The sequence below is a fragment of the Sinocyclocheilus anshuiensis genome, unplaced genomic scaffold (assembly GCF_001515605.1).
Source record: "Sinocyclocheilus anshuiensis isolate Anshui unplaced genomic scaffold, SAMN03320099.WGS_v1.1 scaffold539, whole genome shotgun sequence".
In the NCBI taxonomy this organism is placed as follows: domain Eukaryota; kingdom Metazoa; phylum Chordata; class Actinopteri; order Cypriniformes; family Cyprinidae; genus Sinocyclocheilus; species Sinocyclocheilus anshuiensis.
Window position 1 is genome coordinate 346,619 of NW_015549612.1, and position 18,590 is coordinate 365,208.

General features: G+C 35.2%; 1 protein-coding gene across 1 annotated transcript in view; it reads left to right on the top strand.

Annotated features, from left to right (window-relative positions):
- The window catches only part of LOC107659250 (titin homolog), a 60,398-nt gene that overhangs the window by 9,818 nt on the left and 31,990 nt on the right, over nt 1-18,590 (top strand). The window contains exon 2 of the mRNA XM_016448122.1: nt 17,079-17,226. Coding sequence (XP_016303608.1) covers nt 17,079-17,226 — 148 coding nt within the window. The remainder of the gene's footprint in view (nt 1-17,078; nt 17,227-18,590) is intronic.

Below are 18,590 nucleotides of genomic sequence, written 5' to 3' on the forward strand. Positions count from 1 at the left end.
TGAAATTACATAAAGTCATTACGCAGAAGTTAAACCAAAATTATATGAATTTAGACATAGCCTATTTGTAGTGGATGCCGCTTGATTAGGCCTACTTTTCCTGTGGTAGCCTATGTTATGTTTTAATGACAGCGAGGAGTGCTATAGGTGAACAATAATTTATCTTTAAACTAAACTGCACATCTCATGTTATGAGAAAATATTTTTTAACGAGAACAATGATCAATGATGTGCACTTACTTCGATATTGTGGCGGACACTGCTGGATTCGGTGGAACGGTCTAGCTTACTGTACAACCACAGCTGCACGGAGGTGTTGATGTCGTGTGAAGGCATCTCCACAACATTATGAAAATACCACTGTATTTGAAGGATACAACTTGAAGAAAACGGTACGATTTGTACGTTTCCTTTTTAAAATACTTTGTCAATGACAGGCCGAGTCAGATAATTGTATTTACACTGCAATAAATATAGGCCTATATTAGCTAAAAGATGTTCACCTTATCAGCAAAACTGAATTGAAATATTATTGGGCCAGTGGAAATAAAAAAGATAAACTCTATTCTAAATTATTTTTCTATTCTAAATTATTTTTCTGAGAACTATTTTAAACAGTTTTTATGGATATTTTGATATATTTATTCTAAAACATAACAAGGATACCGGTTACACTGCAATAAATATAGGCCTATATTTTTCCACTAAAAATTGCTAAAAGATGTTCACCTTATCAGCAAAACTGCATTAATTCAAAGGTCCCATATTGTCAAAACTGAAATTTCCTGGCTTTTTTCACGATAACTGAGGTCTAGGGTCTATTTAACTATAGGCCATATAAGTTTCAAAACAGTCAGTCCACAGTAAAATGCACACAGCCTGCATAAAGTAGCTGTGATTTTTCAGGAACCGTACATAACAAGGATACCGGATGATTTTTAGCAATAAAATTAATGTGTATAGCACAAATGGCATTTATAGTCCGTATCTCATATTTTCTTAATGTCTTGTACCCTTTGATGGTGTTAAACATGGTGTCACGTGGATGGGAATATGCATAGAAATGATATGCAGATGAGGTTATGCATAGTAAAACTAGGCGTTGTAAGCTCCATATATGGTGATTTCGGGGAGGAGACGGGGTGGAGATGCACGTACGCAAACTTTTTCCCTTGACAGGGATTTATAAAGAGATTTTTGCGCGGGTTCTGGCGTATGCATGGTTTTATAAATCTGAAAACTTTTGAGTGTACGCAAAATCTAGCTTTTGTGCCTATGTACACTTTTAGGATGAAATCTACGAGAGTTTTATAAATGAGACCCCTGTTGTTGCTGTCTGTATGTTTTAGAATAAATATATCAAGATAAAAACAAAAACTGTTTAAAATAGTTATCAGATAAATATTTTAGAATAGAGTTGATCTCATTCTTTTACACTGGCCAAATAGTAGCCTGTTTTAAGCAATTCAAATCAAACTAAATTTATGCAGTTTTGCTGATAAGGTGAATATCTTTTAGCTATTTTGAGTGGAAACAGATAGGCCTATTTATTGCAGTGTAAAATTGTCTGACTCGGCGCATCACTAACAACGTAAAAAGGAAACGTATAAATCTTACCGTTTTCTTCAAGTTGTAGCCTTCAAATACAGCAGTACTTACTTTTCATAATGTTGTAGAGATGACTTCACATGACATCAACACCTCTGTTGTACAGTAAGATATTATCATTGGACCTATTCAAACTGGATAATGATCATTGTTCTCGCTAAAAAAATATTTTCTCATAACATGAGATCTGCAGTTCAGTTTAAAGGTGAATTATTGTGCACCTATAGCACTGTCAATAAAAGAGGAGAAGTGATCAAGCGCATCCACTGCAAATATGTCTAAATTCATATAATTTTGGTTTAAGTTCTGTGTAATGACTTTGTCATTTCAGTCCATATCTCCATATGAGAGTGTAATATTTAATGTAAATGTATATATCTACATGAAAACAGAGCTTAAAATCATTGTTTTTACTTCATTAATTTTCTCACTCCAGGAAAAAGAGTTCGTACGCATGGGTCAGAGTTTGCGTGCAGGTGCGCAAATTTTCCCGTCAAGTTTGTTTTTATAAATCCCACCTTTTGCGCAGGAAGTGGCATACGCCTCTTTCAGGGCTGGTTTTGTGCGTACGCAACGGTTATAAATGAGGCCCCTGGTCTGTAATAATGTTCTCAAAACATTAACATAAAAACATTATTTATACATCCTTCATTAAACATTTTCCGGAAACGTTTTAGTTGGATGTTCATCTGATATTTTTTTAATTGTTGCTACGTGTTTCAAAATGTCCAGAGAACATTGAAAAGTAATGCTCCAAAAAAGTAATGTTTGCAAAATGAACAAATCGAATGTTCTTTTAATGTTTGCTTAACCATGATAAAACGTTTTTAACACATTTAACCCTCATGTTGTGTTCCGGAGAGGATTTTCCTTTTGCAGAAATGCTGGTTAATGTTATCGCTTTGGACTAAAACCTACTGATTTTGCTCATAATTTTTGTGCTTTTTGTTTAGATTTTTTTCCCATTAAAAATGACTGGTCTACAAAAATTGCTTATAAATCTTTTGTTATGCTGTATTATTGCCAAATATTGGATAAAAATTTGTTATCAACATATTTTCTTTGAATTAGGACAAGTTTTATATTTCTTTTTGGAATTGATTGATCTGGGCTTATGCAGGAATAAGATCTGAAATTATTATTACAACTATTATTGTCCATAATTAACGATTTCTGTACATGTAACATTTTCATTAGTATTTTTGGAGATGTTTCTCCAATGCTAATAACATTTTCCACTACACTGACTGCTCAATGAGACTGTTAAACTTAATTTATGATCATACAAGTAAACAAAATAATACTTGGCATCACTGCAGGAAGTAGAAACGGGTTCAGTTGGACATTTCAATCACCAGACTAAACACTTTTCAATTTTTTTTCTGTTGCACTTGTCACAAAACCAGTTTAATCCTAAAACAAAATAGAAAAGTTTGTTTTGTATTTAATCTTAAATAAGCATGCTGATATAAGTGATACGTCGCCTTACTTTCATAACAGATGATGTAAGAGAGACAAAATTGCAGCCTAATTTGATTTGATTATAGATTTATAACATGCATTATTTGTTAAAGGCAAATATTAAAGGAAGTAAAGCCATCACTGACTACAGATGAAGAAGACTGGCGAGAATTTCCTGCTACTGTAGGGAAGAGTCACAGCCTTCAGAACAAAGAGTATTACAGTATTTTCAAAACACGCATGTTGTCCATACATATGTCTATTTATAGAGACAATTATATTTATTACACTGAATTTACAAACTGACATATGAACTGACTAATTTATTGATTCATCAACCAATTTGCTCAGTTATTGTTAATTTAACTAGCAATAAGTCAGTGGTTGTTGTGTACAAACAGAACACATATTTTCTGTCTTTAGGTTTTAGGCAACAAAGTACAACACACGTTTGTAAAGAAGGGATTCATCTACCAAACACTAAATGAACTAAAAGGCTCTGAAAAACAGTGTGTGAGATTTAGGATCACCTGTACAACAGAAGCAAATTACATACATGAAATGAAATGAAAAACACATATATACATTCACAGTTGGCAACACTAAGTGTTTGAGAATGTAAAGGGGCTCACAGCAGGTTCATTAACCTTTTCAGGCTATTAAAAAGTCAAGCCAAACGGTTTATGATCACACTGTGTGGAAAAACTGATCAGTTGGAAATGAGAAAGAGCTGCTTAAATTTGCCTGTGGGCAGGGCGTGTGTGTCTGTGTGTGTGTTGCAGGCAGGTGGGGGTTGAGAAAAATCCAGCTCTTCATAATGATGACTGATATTGCTGGAAGCTTTGTTGACATGACATAAACATGCTAAGAGAACTCACGGTGGTTTTACTATATTAGTGACGACAACTCTTAGATGTAGTGTTTTTTTATACAGAGGTGATGTTTGCTATTCCCAAACCTAAACCTAATCATCACACAAACCTGTTGATATCAGTAGATTTAAAACAAAACTTGCCAATAAACCAAAAATATTTATATTTTTAAATACATTTTGCATTTACCCAAAATGTATTTTATGATTGCGAATTAATTTTCTTGTTAATTTTAAGTTGCATTGTTTACAGCATATATTTGAAACAGAATTTGGCAATAAAAATCTTTGTTGTAAGGGTGATTTGGCCTATTTATGAGCTGTTTAAATGGGCAAGTTCAGATGTCCTTGCAAGTCTGTTTTTGGCATATTTCTCTATATTTGAGAGGCCCTCACAAGTAAAGCCAAACCTGTACAGTGTGTTTGGTTTAAGTAAAAAATCTGCATGGATGTATCTCAGCAGAGTAATTGTTACCATTGCCAGATTTGTTCTAAAACTGGCATATATTAGAAAGCTGTGGAGGAGCAGTGACTCGCTGTGGTCGGCAAACATCTGGATGTGCAACACTGTGAACGGTTTTGTAAAGCAGAAATAAAATTGATTTGTTCCACTCAGAACAGTCATAGATGAGTTTTAAGCATGAACATTGGGCCTTACTTTTGTTTCTCTATATTTCCCCATTGTTTTACAGCTTGTCTTTAATGATACAATCGTTTTTTGCCTGAAGCACCTACAGTATGTGTTTGTATTCAGTTGACACATTTCAGGGTTTCTTTCCAGATTTGGCATGATAAATGACTCAGGTTTCTGCTTTAAATTTGCTGCTGCCAAGGCAACACAAAAAATAAACAACACACTATAGTGCTGACTTTTTTTTTTTTGATGGAATACTTGACTTTTTTAATGCATCAAGGAAAATCTGATTGTCTACATGTCAATATACAATAACATTTTACTGGTAACACTTTACAATAAAGTTATTAACATTAATGAATGTCATAAAGTAACACTGAAAACATACTTTTATTCAAAAAATATACTTGTATTCATTTTTAATTCAATTTGTTTAAAATATATTAGCTAATGTTAATTTATGCAATAAAAAAATCAAAATGTATAAATTCATGTAGAAATAAACCTATCCCTGATTAATAAATGTGTTATGGAGTGAGCAGAGGAAACGTGCGGATCCATATGCAAGGCTTTATTTGAAGACATGATCAGAAACAGGCAGGGTCTAACACCAGCAAACAGATATAGCACAGGAAAGACACAAGAGAAGTCCGGTAAACAGGCGTGGGTCAATCAACAGCGAACGTAATCCAGAGGGCGAGGCAAACAAGTAATCCAGGCAGACAGATGATAATCCAGGTGAGGTACATACAGAGTCCGAAACGGCAATACAAAGAGGTAATCCAAGACAGACTATAATTCCAGGGCAGGCAACAGACAGACAGGACGAGATAAACAGACTAGAATACAGACTCCGGTAACTAGAATATGAACAAGACTAAACTAGAATCAGGAAACTCGGAATGGCTCCGTAATGTAGCTATCGCTTGAAGAATGAATAAACGCAATACAATACTCAGTGAGGAAGAGGAAGTCCATGGTTTATATAGGGTGTTTGATTGGTGATAGCTGTGTGTGTAATCAGTGCAATGGATGATGGGAAATGTAGTCCGGGGTGACATGCAACAGTTTGTGTTGTGTGAGAGTCAATATAATTGGAAGGCAACATCTGGTGGCGAGCAGACGGAAAACCACGGACCGTATTCGTGACAATATGTTGTAAAAGTAATGTGCATTATGTCATGTAATCTATTGCATTAACTAATGGTAACATACAGGATTATACGCTCTCAGAAAAAAGGTACAAAATCTGTCACTGGGGCAGTACCCGTTCAAAAGGTGCTAATATGTAAACTTTTGGTACTAATAGGTACTTTTAAGGAACTATTATGCACCCTTTAGCTATAAATAAGGTACTAAAGTGAACATATTTAAAAGTTACTATCCCAGTGACAGCTTTTGTACCTTTTCTTCTGAGATTATAAAATGTTACCATTTTATTTTATTTGAGAAAAAATTCAAACGTACAGAAGAGGATGTGACCTACATTGTTGTTTTGTTGGCATGCCACTGACAATGAAATGGTTAACGTTTCGAACATCACAGACCACCAGTTCTTCACTTCTGGTATCTGTATTTGTAATAAGTTGGGGAAAAGTCCTGGAGGGTTTCTATCTTGACATTCACCCCTCTTTTTGTCTGAAAAGCTCTTTGTCTTGGGCTGCTCTGCATGTTCCTATAAGCACACAGACTCATGCTGCAGGAATGTGCAAAGAGTGATTGGGAAATGACCCAGTGAGCAAGATAAAACAGAAGCTGATCACTCCTTCACATTGCAGTTTATTTAATAATGCTTTTTGTATATTTGTACATGTCTGTCTGATCATAGGCTGTGAGTTAATAAAGGTTCCTAATATAACCAGGGAAACCAGTTCTGAAGTTGTTTTTATTCTTTGAATACAGTTTATTATATTCCCTGTGATCTTCGAGGGGAATTACTAAAAATCAGATTCATCAGCACCTTTTGTAATAGCAATAATAACAATAAAGGAAGGCTTAAAAGCTGGAAGTTATTATCTCTAACCTCAGCGGGCGACAGTTGACACTGTTCATGTTGTTTGCAACAATCTTTTTAAAGACGTGAGAAAACAGCTTTGTAAGCTCAGTTGTAATGATGCACATTTTTTTTGTCTGGCATATCATTGACATTAAGTTCTAACTTAGCCATATTTCTTTTATAATTTGTAAATGATGCTTTTGCTATTGCAAGTTTAATTACAGTTCTTTTTGTGGTAACTTGCCACTGATATTTTAATCTTGTAATTTCTTCCCTTATCATGCATATTTTTGTCTTATCTTTATGTGAATATAAGGTTTCTGAAATGCACAGGCTGACACATAACTAGGCTGTGATCTGTTTAGAGGAGTTGCATGATCACTGAGAGGTGTTTCAACCGACCCAGACACATCTCACAGAAATCTGACTGAATAAAGCCTCTAGTTGTTAGAGACTTGAATTGTGTTCCAGCTCTAGGGGGGTCCAGCCCAAGGGGTTGAAATGAAAACAATGGAAATTCAAATAAATAACTTTTTTTTTTCCAGCATACTGTAGCTTAAATAAAATTGTAGTAGTGACGATTCTCTGGCAGCTTCACTTGAATCTAATCATGCACTGACTACTACTATTTACAGTGATTAAAATACCTTCTAGTATGTTAGAAATGCAGTTATTCAGTGCAATGGTAATTATAGTAATTTAACTACATCTACAATAATAAATCAACAGATTTGTTAAAAGATTTGTAACCTTACTGTCATAATGTGAAGATGAGAAGCCATTGTGTCAGTCTCATTCTGTAAATACCTCACAAACTATATTTTGCACTTACTAATTAATCACTGATTAAAGGTTGATAAAAAATGGTATATCAGGGAAGATGTCATTCTAAGTTTCCCAAAAGAACCTTAGTGTGAATAACAATTTAATAATCTAAAGAACTTTTTGTGGAATGGAAAGGTTCAATGAATGTAAAGGTTCTTGATGGAACCAATGATGCCACTTAAAGAACCATTATTTTAAGAGCGTATCAAGGGTGGAAAGACATTTAATTTGTTTCATAATTCTGTTCATGACAACCCTATACTAGGCTATAAACCATATTCTGAATGTGTTTGGCATGAATGTTGGCATTGTATGTATTTCAGATGCTTTCCAAAACACCTGAGAGAAAATACTCATATTTACTGTGAGAATTCATTCAGATTCATTGTATTGTATTGCATTCTACGCAGTTTGCATTAAATCAGGTTTTATTGGGGATATCAAACCCACATCCTGAGGGGAGACTCAGTGACATCCATCACATAATGAATTCAAAACCAAAAACTGAAGCATTCTAAAAGACACATAATCCCAGGGAGATGAAGACAGACACAGGGAGACGTGTGTTAACAGGAAAGACACTGAAAGGAATTAGCTTGCAAGGCTTAGGAACTCAAACTATACATATATCTGACATGGTTCAGGCTACTGACTGTTTTTTGTACTACGTGTATGTGAGAGGATTAGTAAGGTAACACAATGACTTTCTTTAAAACTGATATAAAAAAGAAGACTGACTGTGGTTTTTGTACTGAGTGTATGTGAGAGGATTAGTAAAGTAGCAGAATGACATTCTTTAAAGCTATGATTTAAAATAGAAGAGGTCAGAATATCTCTGTTAAACAAACAGTGGAACCAGCTGTTGCAAAATGTTTTTCAAGTACCTTGGAGTGCCATATAAATACAAGTGCAATGGTATATAAATATGTCATCGGTTCCCCCACAGCACAGTCATTAAGACTCAAAACTTTAGTGTTATCATTAATATTACTATGACCATTATCACAACAATTCACCTTTAAACTAATTAATCTTATCACACCTCTCTCCTTAACGAGACACCTAAACCTACTACATATATTCCAGTAGTGTCAGTCACACAAATGATCAAATAAGTAATATAGAAATGACTAAATATTATAAATATTGTAATTATATTTTATTTCTTTATAATAAATACATTTTATTAAATATATATGCAAATTCTTTATGTAGATCTTTCTGGGTAGCCTTGGTATCAGTAATGTCAGGGAGAGTTAACAAATGCTTGGAAAGTATTTCACCAAATATATATTCATTGATGTTATATAATGACATTCTCTTCTGTCCTCTTTTATTTCTTCCCTCTTTCTCTCTCTCTCCATCAGAAGCTCTTTGTCATGGCCTTCATTTGTTTGTGATGACAGGTGAATCAGTTTACAGTCTATTACGTAAAGAATATCATGGCTTTACATCTGCCACAGTGGAAGTTTACATTTAACAAGCCTCTTCGCTCCATTACCACACAAAAATACTTCTGTCTTTGGGACAATAATCATTTAAAAAGAAAAGTTGATTCGATGTTTTCAAAATAAGGTGTGAAACCGATCAGGCCACATTGTTTTAATACCGTCACCATATTTAGTGTGACCTTTGAGTGTGTGTGTGTAAAATTAAATCATCCTGAAAGGTTATGGGAGCTTCAGATCATTTTGTTCAATGGAAGCCCAGGATAAAAACAAGGGTTAGACCTTTTGGTCTCATTACTGCTCTTTAGAAACACAAAACATCCCTAGTGGCAGCTCAGCATCTCGCATTGTGAATCTAGTGATTCAGAGTTGCCTGTTATGATGCAATGCTTTAATGCGGTTTTCAAAAAATATTCTTAAACGCGTCTTCTTAAAAAAATACTCTTGCTGCTATTCAAGAAAAACAACCACAGTCTAAAATTGAGTTTAAAGTTTTTGCAGCACCTGTCAATACTGAGTGAAATTAAGAAAACGTAAATACATTTAAAAAATGTGTAATAATTTTTAATTTTATTATTATCATGTCGGTTATTGTCTTTCCATGCATGATTTTCCACATCCTATATCCTAAATTAAAGGAATGCACTGGAAGCATTTGACACTCTGTATGCGATGTTTGTTCTGTTTTATGTGATGAAGGGGTGTGGCTCTGCTAGTACTGTGTGCAACAGCTCATCATGTGTAATTTGTCTCATTCTTGTGTATTCAGTTGTTTAGACACCTGTACCATGATGCCAAAAGATGCATCAGATGAGTCTCTGGTCACATTTATTGTTCCAAGTTATATTTAACTATTTTATCTTATTTATTTTAAAGGAAAAATTCACCCAAATGAAAATAATTTATTCACCTTCATATCTTTCCAAACCAATATATTTTTCTTTCTTCTGTGTGACACCAATTAAGTAAAGAATAATAAATAATAGCTTTTTGTCCATATAACGAATATGAAATCCAAAATTACAAAAAAAGCAACATAAACGTTGTCATTTAAACGACTTGAACAGCATTGAACGCCTTGAATTTTGATCTGTTCCTTACACAGAGACATTGTATGGCTTGGAGTATATTGCACGAGTCATGTGGACAACATTTATGATACCTTTATAGTGTTTTTTGACATTTTAAAGTTTAACAGCTTGGCTCTCCATTTATTAAATAACACATATTGGCCGGTGCATTTCTCCTTTATGTTCCACAATAGAAAGAAAGCTATAAGGTCTGGAACAACTTATGAGTAAATAATGACACGGGGGAAATTTTGGGGTGAACTGTCCCTTTAAATGCTGTGTTCTGGATTTGTGCTAGTCTTTAATAAGTATGAAGCATTGCAGAATATTGCTTTATAAGAGAGTCAGAAATAAGCTGGCGTGTGTTTATTTGGTAATTTCAGACACAACCATAACAGAAGACATAGAGAACAAAAGGCACACTCTCTCAGATGAATGTAAACATGAACATAAAATGTGGACCTTGTACACAAAGGCATTGGGTTTCATTGTGCGCACACTCACACACACACACAAAACCCTTTTATACACATGACTTGGACACACGCACACTATTATCTTGCAAGAAACTGATGCAGCACTGACTATTTTCCGTGTCTTTGGGGGGTGGTCAGAAAGCGTGTGGATTTGGGTCAGAATGTCAGTGTTATGTAACAGTTAGGTGTGGCCCAATGCTCCTGACGGAGCAGCTGTGGATCTTAGTCGTAGCACAAAGCTCTCACAAATATTTGCTTGCTTGCTTGAAAGTAGTACCCCAATCCTCTCAAATGCATTTTCCTAAAACATAAATCCCTTTAAATATAGATTTACAGTCCAAGTTTGACTGTTTCAATGTCCTGTTAGAGAATTCTTTTCCTCCAAAGTTTATGAATTATACTAGGTGATCAGAACTGCTCTCACGTCAGTTGGAAGTAATTAATCCTTTTTTTCTCATCTGTATATTAGTGATATATCTTCCAAAACACCAAAACTGAGCCTGGTTTATTTTTGTTTATCTGAATATTAAAAATGTAATCAGTAAAAAATATATATTTTCTTTTTTGAAAATATATTTATTGATTTTAAGTTTACATAACAAAAACAACTTGTTATAACGACACAAAGTTATAACATAAACGGTCATATACATTCACATACAGACAATCAACAGAAAAAAATATGATTAATATTGTTTAAAGAGGTCAAATGATGCGATTTCAATTTTTCCTTTCTCTTTGGAGTGTTACAAGCTCTTGGTGCATAAAGAAGATCTGTAAAGTTGCAAAGACTAAAGTCGTCACATGTGGTTGCCATTCTCACGGCCGCCGGCCTCCGTTCACTCAAGCCCGTCGTGTGTGACGCATTTTATGGAAGACTGTTTCCTGAACCTGCAGAGTAGCATACAATGGGTCTGTGCTCAAAGGCTGTTCTATAAAGTGGGGCAGTTCCAACTTTGCAAGGACAGTCTGGCGCTTCTGACTCACAGCCTGTAAGTACATTTTTTATATTTAAAGAATTTGCCACTGATGATTCAAACGCGAGTAGCGCTTGTTGTTTGTTGTTTCTCCGATCACAAATGCAGACATGGTTTTATGTTTACGCGCCGCGTAAAAGCACAGTATAAGTCATTATAATCAGTAATTATGTCCCCACTGGATGCTCGTTTGTAATGGGTTTTATTGCTTTTGTCTCGTCGCGCCGTGACACACAGAAACACAGTATGTTAAGGGGCGTAACATTTCCGTCACACGCTTGAGGTATTCAGCCAATCACAACGCACTAAATAGCTGGCCAATCAGCATACACCTCGCTTTTCAGAACGATGAGCTTTGTAAAAATCGACGCGTTTCAGAAAGGCGGGGCATAGAGGAGCAACAATAATGTACATTATGTGGAAAATAATGTTTTTTAAACCGCATAAATACATTGCATTACACCAAATACACAAAATAATGTTCTTTTTAGCAACGTCATATGACCCCTTTAAATAAAAATTATTATTTAATTTCAGTTTAAGCTTTAGTAACTTGGTGCTTTTGTCATTTTATTATTTGTATTTCTTTAGCTTTATTTTTTATGTCAGTTTTGTTTTACTGCAGTTGTCATTTTACTGCAGCTTAAATATTATTTCAGTTCATTGCCAAGACAACATTTCTCATCTTTGTTTAATTTTTCAAAGCATTCCATCTAATATTTCTATTTTATTTCAGCTTTATGTCAATTAACAAATATTATTTTTAATATTGTTAGTTTCACTGGCAGACACTGGCAGATCTCCAACCTCATTGGAAGAAAGATTGCTAGTGCAGTAATGGAGATTTATTTGAGTGTGAGACTGAAAAACAGTGCTTGGAACAGTTCAGTTTGGTTGCGGCCAGTGTTGGACAGTAACGCATTACTTAGTAACGTGTTATTGTAATTTTATTACTTTTTTTAGTAACGGAGTAATTTAACTTTAAATTTAAGCGTTATAATTTTCAAAATAGTAATTAGAGTATAGTTACAAGCCGAGGTCTCTATACGTTACTGCCGCGTTACATTGCTAACAGAATGCTGTGTTTTATAATCTGGAGATTGTAAAAAGGATGTAGCACACGCACTGTCGAGTCAAGTGCCAGTAGATTAGAGACCTGCTCCCGCGAGACCCAACGCAGCAGAGTGCGGCGTGGGACAAGATGGGGGAAACTGAGATGTCTTTTAGAGATTATAAATGCAGTGCTCTTTGCTGGTATTCTGCCATGCCAAACCATGCACGCAGCAGCCGCTTGCTTTAGTTAAAAATAACAGTGTTCTGTGAATGTTGATGCTTTAATAACAAATATTTATTGGGACCGTGTATGCTGGGATTTCATAAATTTAATAGAGAAGAAAGTAACGTAACTAGTAATGTAACTAATTACTAATTACTTTTGAAATAAAGTAATCAGAACAGTAACATGATTACTTTTAAAAGGAGTAATCAGTAATTTGATTACATTTTCAGAGTAACTTGCCCAACACTGGTTGCAGCATAAACAATCAGACTATTGTGTACGGTATGTATTATTGATAGGTGTGCACAGAATCAGCAGCATAATTCCACAGAAAGCGCAACAGATTTCCAGAGATTCGAATGTCTGTCATTCACAAAGCTCTGCCACTCCTGCATTTATTAAATATTTTATCTAAGTGACGAATGATCATGATATTAATGATGAATGATATTATTTATGACAGGGACAAATGCTGACTAGACACATGTGACGTGCTCTGATGTGATTGGGTGGATGCTTGTTTTATTCAGTAATAAGTAAATAACAAAATTATACTTTTAAGGAGGCGTGTGAGTTAGGATGAACAGATCATGTGTTTTATGACACATAATCAAAATTGTATACTGTATGTGGCAGGTCAACACACATCATATTATTAGTCACATACATTGGAACCCAGGTGAGTCAGGTGAAGATAAGCTACTGTAGATCAGCAATTCCTGTCAAGTGAATTTGAGTCACAGTAACACATTTTATTTATTTATTTTTATTTATCCTTTATTTTACCAGGATAGTCCCATTGAGATGTAAATCTCTTCTTCCAGGGAGTCCTGGCCAAAATGGCAGCACAAAATGTTTCACAATAAAACAATTACAAACACATAAAACAAACAAAAATTTTCCCTACCTTCAGATGATTACAAAAAAAAAAGAATTTACTCATAGCAAGTACATGTTTCCTTTAGAATAGACCATAAAAGTTTTTTTCAAAAATTTAAAGAGGGGAGTGTTTCCAGCATAATAACACTCTGCAACTCATTCCATAATGAGGGTGTCAGGGATTCATCCCAGTCACTGCAGTCACCAGCCAGGATAATCACCCGATCACAGTCATATCGTTTTTAGTTAATTTTAAAAAAAAATTTCAACTGAGACACACTGAGTTCTTTCTAATAAATAATTATTGAACCAATTTAGAGCCATTTCACTAAAACCTATGCAACTTAGCCTCTGTAATAAAAGTTTATGATCTACAGAGTCAAATGCTTCAGAGAGATCTACAAATAATGCTGCACAATGTTGTTTACTATCCAAACATTTAACAGTATCATTTGTAACCAGCATAGGTGCTGTAATAGTACTATGACCTGATCTAAAGCCTGATTGAAATTCATTTAAAACTTTATTTTCAGTTAAGAACTGTTTCACTTGATCATTAACAAAAGATTCAAATAATTTTGCCAACACAGACAACCTACTAATTGGCCGATAGTTATCCAAAACTGATGGGTCACCACCTTTTAATAAAGGGAGAACCTGTGCTGATTTCCTGAGGTGACTCGCTGGAGCGAGCACTGTCACCGCAACTGTCTCACGTAATTACCCACTCCGCTCCCAGGATCTCTCTCCGCACAAGTTGCATCTACCCTCATCAAAAGCCCCGAACCTCGGGAGAAGGTCACGGTCCCATCTGATTACTTGGCGTTCCAGGATGTCTTCAGTAAGCAGGCAGCCACCCAGTTACCACCTCATCGGCCATGGGACTGCGCCATCGACTTGGCACTGTTTCACTTGATCATTAACAAAAGATTCAAATACTTTTGCCAACACAGACAACCTACTAATTGGCCTACATTGGAGTCACGGTATCGATATTTCAAAATTGTTTGCATCTTGTTTTACATTCAGAATCTGTGTTAATGGGTCATCCTATACGGATTGCTTGTTGACTGAAAAGACAGAAAATTGACACTGCTGTTCATCACGTAAACAATAAACGAATTCAGAATTCACTGAAATGACTCCTCACTGATATCTGTAAATGACACAAAATCTTGAACTGGATATGAGTTTATTCAGATTAAATATGAAAAGCCACAGGCGTCTCAGGTTGTTTGCTTTAGCATCCATAGCCCTGAGATCATGGCTTCCCTTACTAACACACATGCCAGAGCATGTATTTCTGCTTTTGCCCAGAGGGCTCAAACAGTCAGAGAGGAAACTGAAGTTTTAACCCCTTTTCAGCCTTAGCTGAACAGATGGGTGCCAGCAACAATATGACGGATGTTTAAATAAAATATTCCTGGAAAGTATAAACCTACTGTAGTTTGTCAATTACTAGCAGGATGAGGCAGGGCTGTTGGATTGTATTAAGAAACCAGAATATCATTAGCCATGTATTGCATGCGACACCCAAACAGCTTAATTCATGTGAACTCTTTCGATGTGATGAGTCAAGCATGAACACTGGATTGTGGTCAGAACCACCCAGCTGATCAGACACGCTGCGGGCAGAAGATCTGCGAGGCCCTCGCTTCAGAACCTGTCAAAGAACATTTTTGTCATTTCCCCCGAATGGCGTTCAAGTTTTGTTCATGCTGTGAAGTGTCTTTATGAAGTCTGCAAAGTCATTTGGATTAAATTTGGTACTTTAATTGCTTTATTTATTCAAATGCTGCATGTTCTGTAGAAAAAGGATGCATACAAATAATTTATGCACCTCCCCTTGTATTTCTAACAGTCGAATAAAAAACATTTAATCTTTAAATTTTTTTTTGCATAATGAGTCACAGAAATTGTCTCGCAGAATGACTGTATGGTGATTCCCAAAGCTTTTTTTCTGTGCCGGTGAGGTGTGCCATATTCCACACAAGATTCATTCTGCAAGTGAAGACAAACACTGAAGGAAGAAGAAGGCTATAGCAGACTTGTGCAACTAAGCAAAACTAATCTCAGACTGCTCCCTGGTGGTTACTAGTTGCAAAAGGTTAAATTGTGCAATAGTGAACTTGCACAACACCTAGAGACCTTTATTCCAGGAGGGAAGTCCTTTTGACAACAAGATGACAATTAATCAGTGAATTTAATGCAGTGTATAAAGACCCCAATGATTATTCGGCCATTGTTAGCAAATTCTTAATATTGCACTTTAATGCTAAAAGACTTGCCATGTTGCTGTATTGTCACAATAATGATTAGAGTGAACAAGACAAAAGTGCAGAACTGAAAGGCATAGTTCACCATAAAATGAAAGCTACCCCATGATTTACTCACCCTCAAGCAATCCTCTGAATACACTTGGAGTTATATTAAAAAAGTGTCCTGGCTCTTCCAAGCTTTATAAAGTTTTAAATATGGATATTTTCTTACACAAACACATCTCTTTGCTTCAGAAGGCCTTTGTTAACCCCCCGGAGTGGTGTGGAGCACTTTTTATGATGGATGGATGCACTTTTGTGGGCTTCAAAATCTCAACCCCCATTCACTGCCAAGCTTGTAAAAGCCAGGACATTGTTTTTTAATATAACTCTGATCATATTCGCCTGAAAGAAGAAAGTCATATACACCTAGGGTGGCTTGAGGGTGAGTAAATCATTTTCATTTTTGGGTGAACAATCCCTTTAATATTTATTCTGAACCTGAAAACACAACACCACATTCTTCCAAGATATATTTGCAATACATTCACTTAATTAATTTTAATATTTATTACACAATGTGCTATATTTATATTTATGTATATCCTGTGCCACAATTAATTATTCTTAAAAGTAAAAAAAAAAAAAGTATATTATTAAATTATATTATCTCCCTATTTTAACATTTTCTCTTAAAGGGGTCATATGATGCGATTTCAATTGTTCCTTTCTCTTTGGAGTGTTACAAGCTTTTGGTGCATAAAGAAGATCTGTAAAGTTGCAAACACTAAAGTCTCAAAACCATGCAGACAGAGTTTTATGTTTAAAAAATAAAAAAAGGTAATTGCAACTTTTTATCTCATAATTCTGACCCTTTTTCTTGCAATTGCAAGATTATAATTCACAATTTGGGCTTTTCTTCTCAGAATTGTGAGTTTATATCACTCAATTCTGAAAAAAGATTTTTTCATAATAATAAACACTCATAATTGTGAGGAAAAATTAAAAATTGTGAGATCGCAGTTACATTTTAATTATTTCTTTTATTATTACTTCCATAAAAATGTGACCTGGACATGTTCTTTCCTGGTTACATAGAGAGGATTTAGTGGTGAAGCTTCTTTTAATTAATTTTTAAAAAGTATATGTCAAGATAACATAGAAAAACAGAATACAATCTTATACATTCCCCTTATGATCTTTTGCGCTGATACTTTACTTCTCCATTGGAAACTAGGGCATCTGGGAGTCAGTCCTCTTTCAGACTACAGTAACAATTGGTTCTCTGTTCCGCAGGAGTTTTGATCAGGTGAGCATCCAAACAGAGGACTATGTGATGACCGACACCTGCCCCACCCCTGTCCGCTCTCGGTCTAGTTCCACGCTAAGCCTGAATCTCGCATCACTTCAAGATCCATCTTCTCCCAAACGCAAACACAGAAAGGTAGGTGGAAATGTTCTGATCCGGGTAACTCTATCTGTCTTTTATCTGTTTGACTGTGGATCTTGTGGAGTGGACATGAAATGGACATCACATGGGTGATACACCTTTTAATCCTTACATAAAATACAGGTATTCAAATTCCTTTACTTTCCCATAGGAAAAATGTATTGCTCAGTGGTTGCTTTTCCTAAGCTCAGGAGACTTAGATGAGATTCTCATATATCTCTCTTCTCCTAAAATTCCTTAGGAGAAATGGAAGTAGACACAAATGAGACATGAGAAATATTTGAGAAAAAAAGAGTCAAAGCAGAGAATGTGGTGGAAGAAACATAGAATATTTGTTTTCTTTGAGTTTAAAACCAATTTTGGACAATGACAGTTGCAGTATCTGAAATGATTCTTGCAAGAGCTCTATGGCTTGATTCACTGAATGTGCTACTGTGTAAATAATTGTGTCATCAGCATATAAATGAATTCTAACTGAGGTTATCCCACAACCACTCATGTATTTCTCATTTTAGTCTCAACAGTGTCTCAGATGTTTCTCCTAAAAATCCTTAGGAGAAATAAAAGTAGACACAACTGAGACAACGTGTGAGAAACATGAGAGATCTCTTTATTGCTGTAATCTCTTGCAAGACTCCATTATAAAAATGTTTTACTGCTCAGTGGTTGTTGTTTTTTTATTGCAATGGGGTTTTTCACCTTTAATGGTCAGGACAGTAGTAGAGACAGGAAATAATTGGACAGGTGAGAATTGAACAGGAGCAAGAAAGTACCTTTAGCTGGGATTCAAACCCATGTTGTCTGAGGTGCAGCTGTGCCGTCACGTCAATGTGCTGCCCACAAAGCTATGGCTCTGACAGAGGTTACTCTACGCTCAGGATACTAAGGGGTGATTGTCTTATATGTCTCATTGAGATATCAGCTTTGTCTTAAGATGTCTTCAGTTTTATTTTAGGAGAAACGTTAAACTTTTACTAATATTGTAAATAATAAAACTATCATTTAAATAGCATTAAACATTTCAGAATATCAAGGGTTACTAGTTTAAATGTTTAAATGTATCTTCAATGTCCAGCATTGTATACACCATATTTTCCAAACACTAGAAAGGACTTACAAGTGCATGATGTTTAGTATAAGAGCAATACCTTTTTTTAACAAATGTAACACTACTTTAGAAGAGATCTCAACGACATCACACACTGTGCTCAGATATTTCGCCTTAGCTAGACTCTGGATCGCTCACATTTGTCTCCTCAAAAGTTTAGAAGAGATCTCAACAGCATTACACACTGTGCTCAGATTTTTCTCCTACACTAAAGACTCGAGAGCTCTCACATTTGTCTCCTCTAAATTTC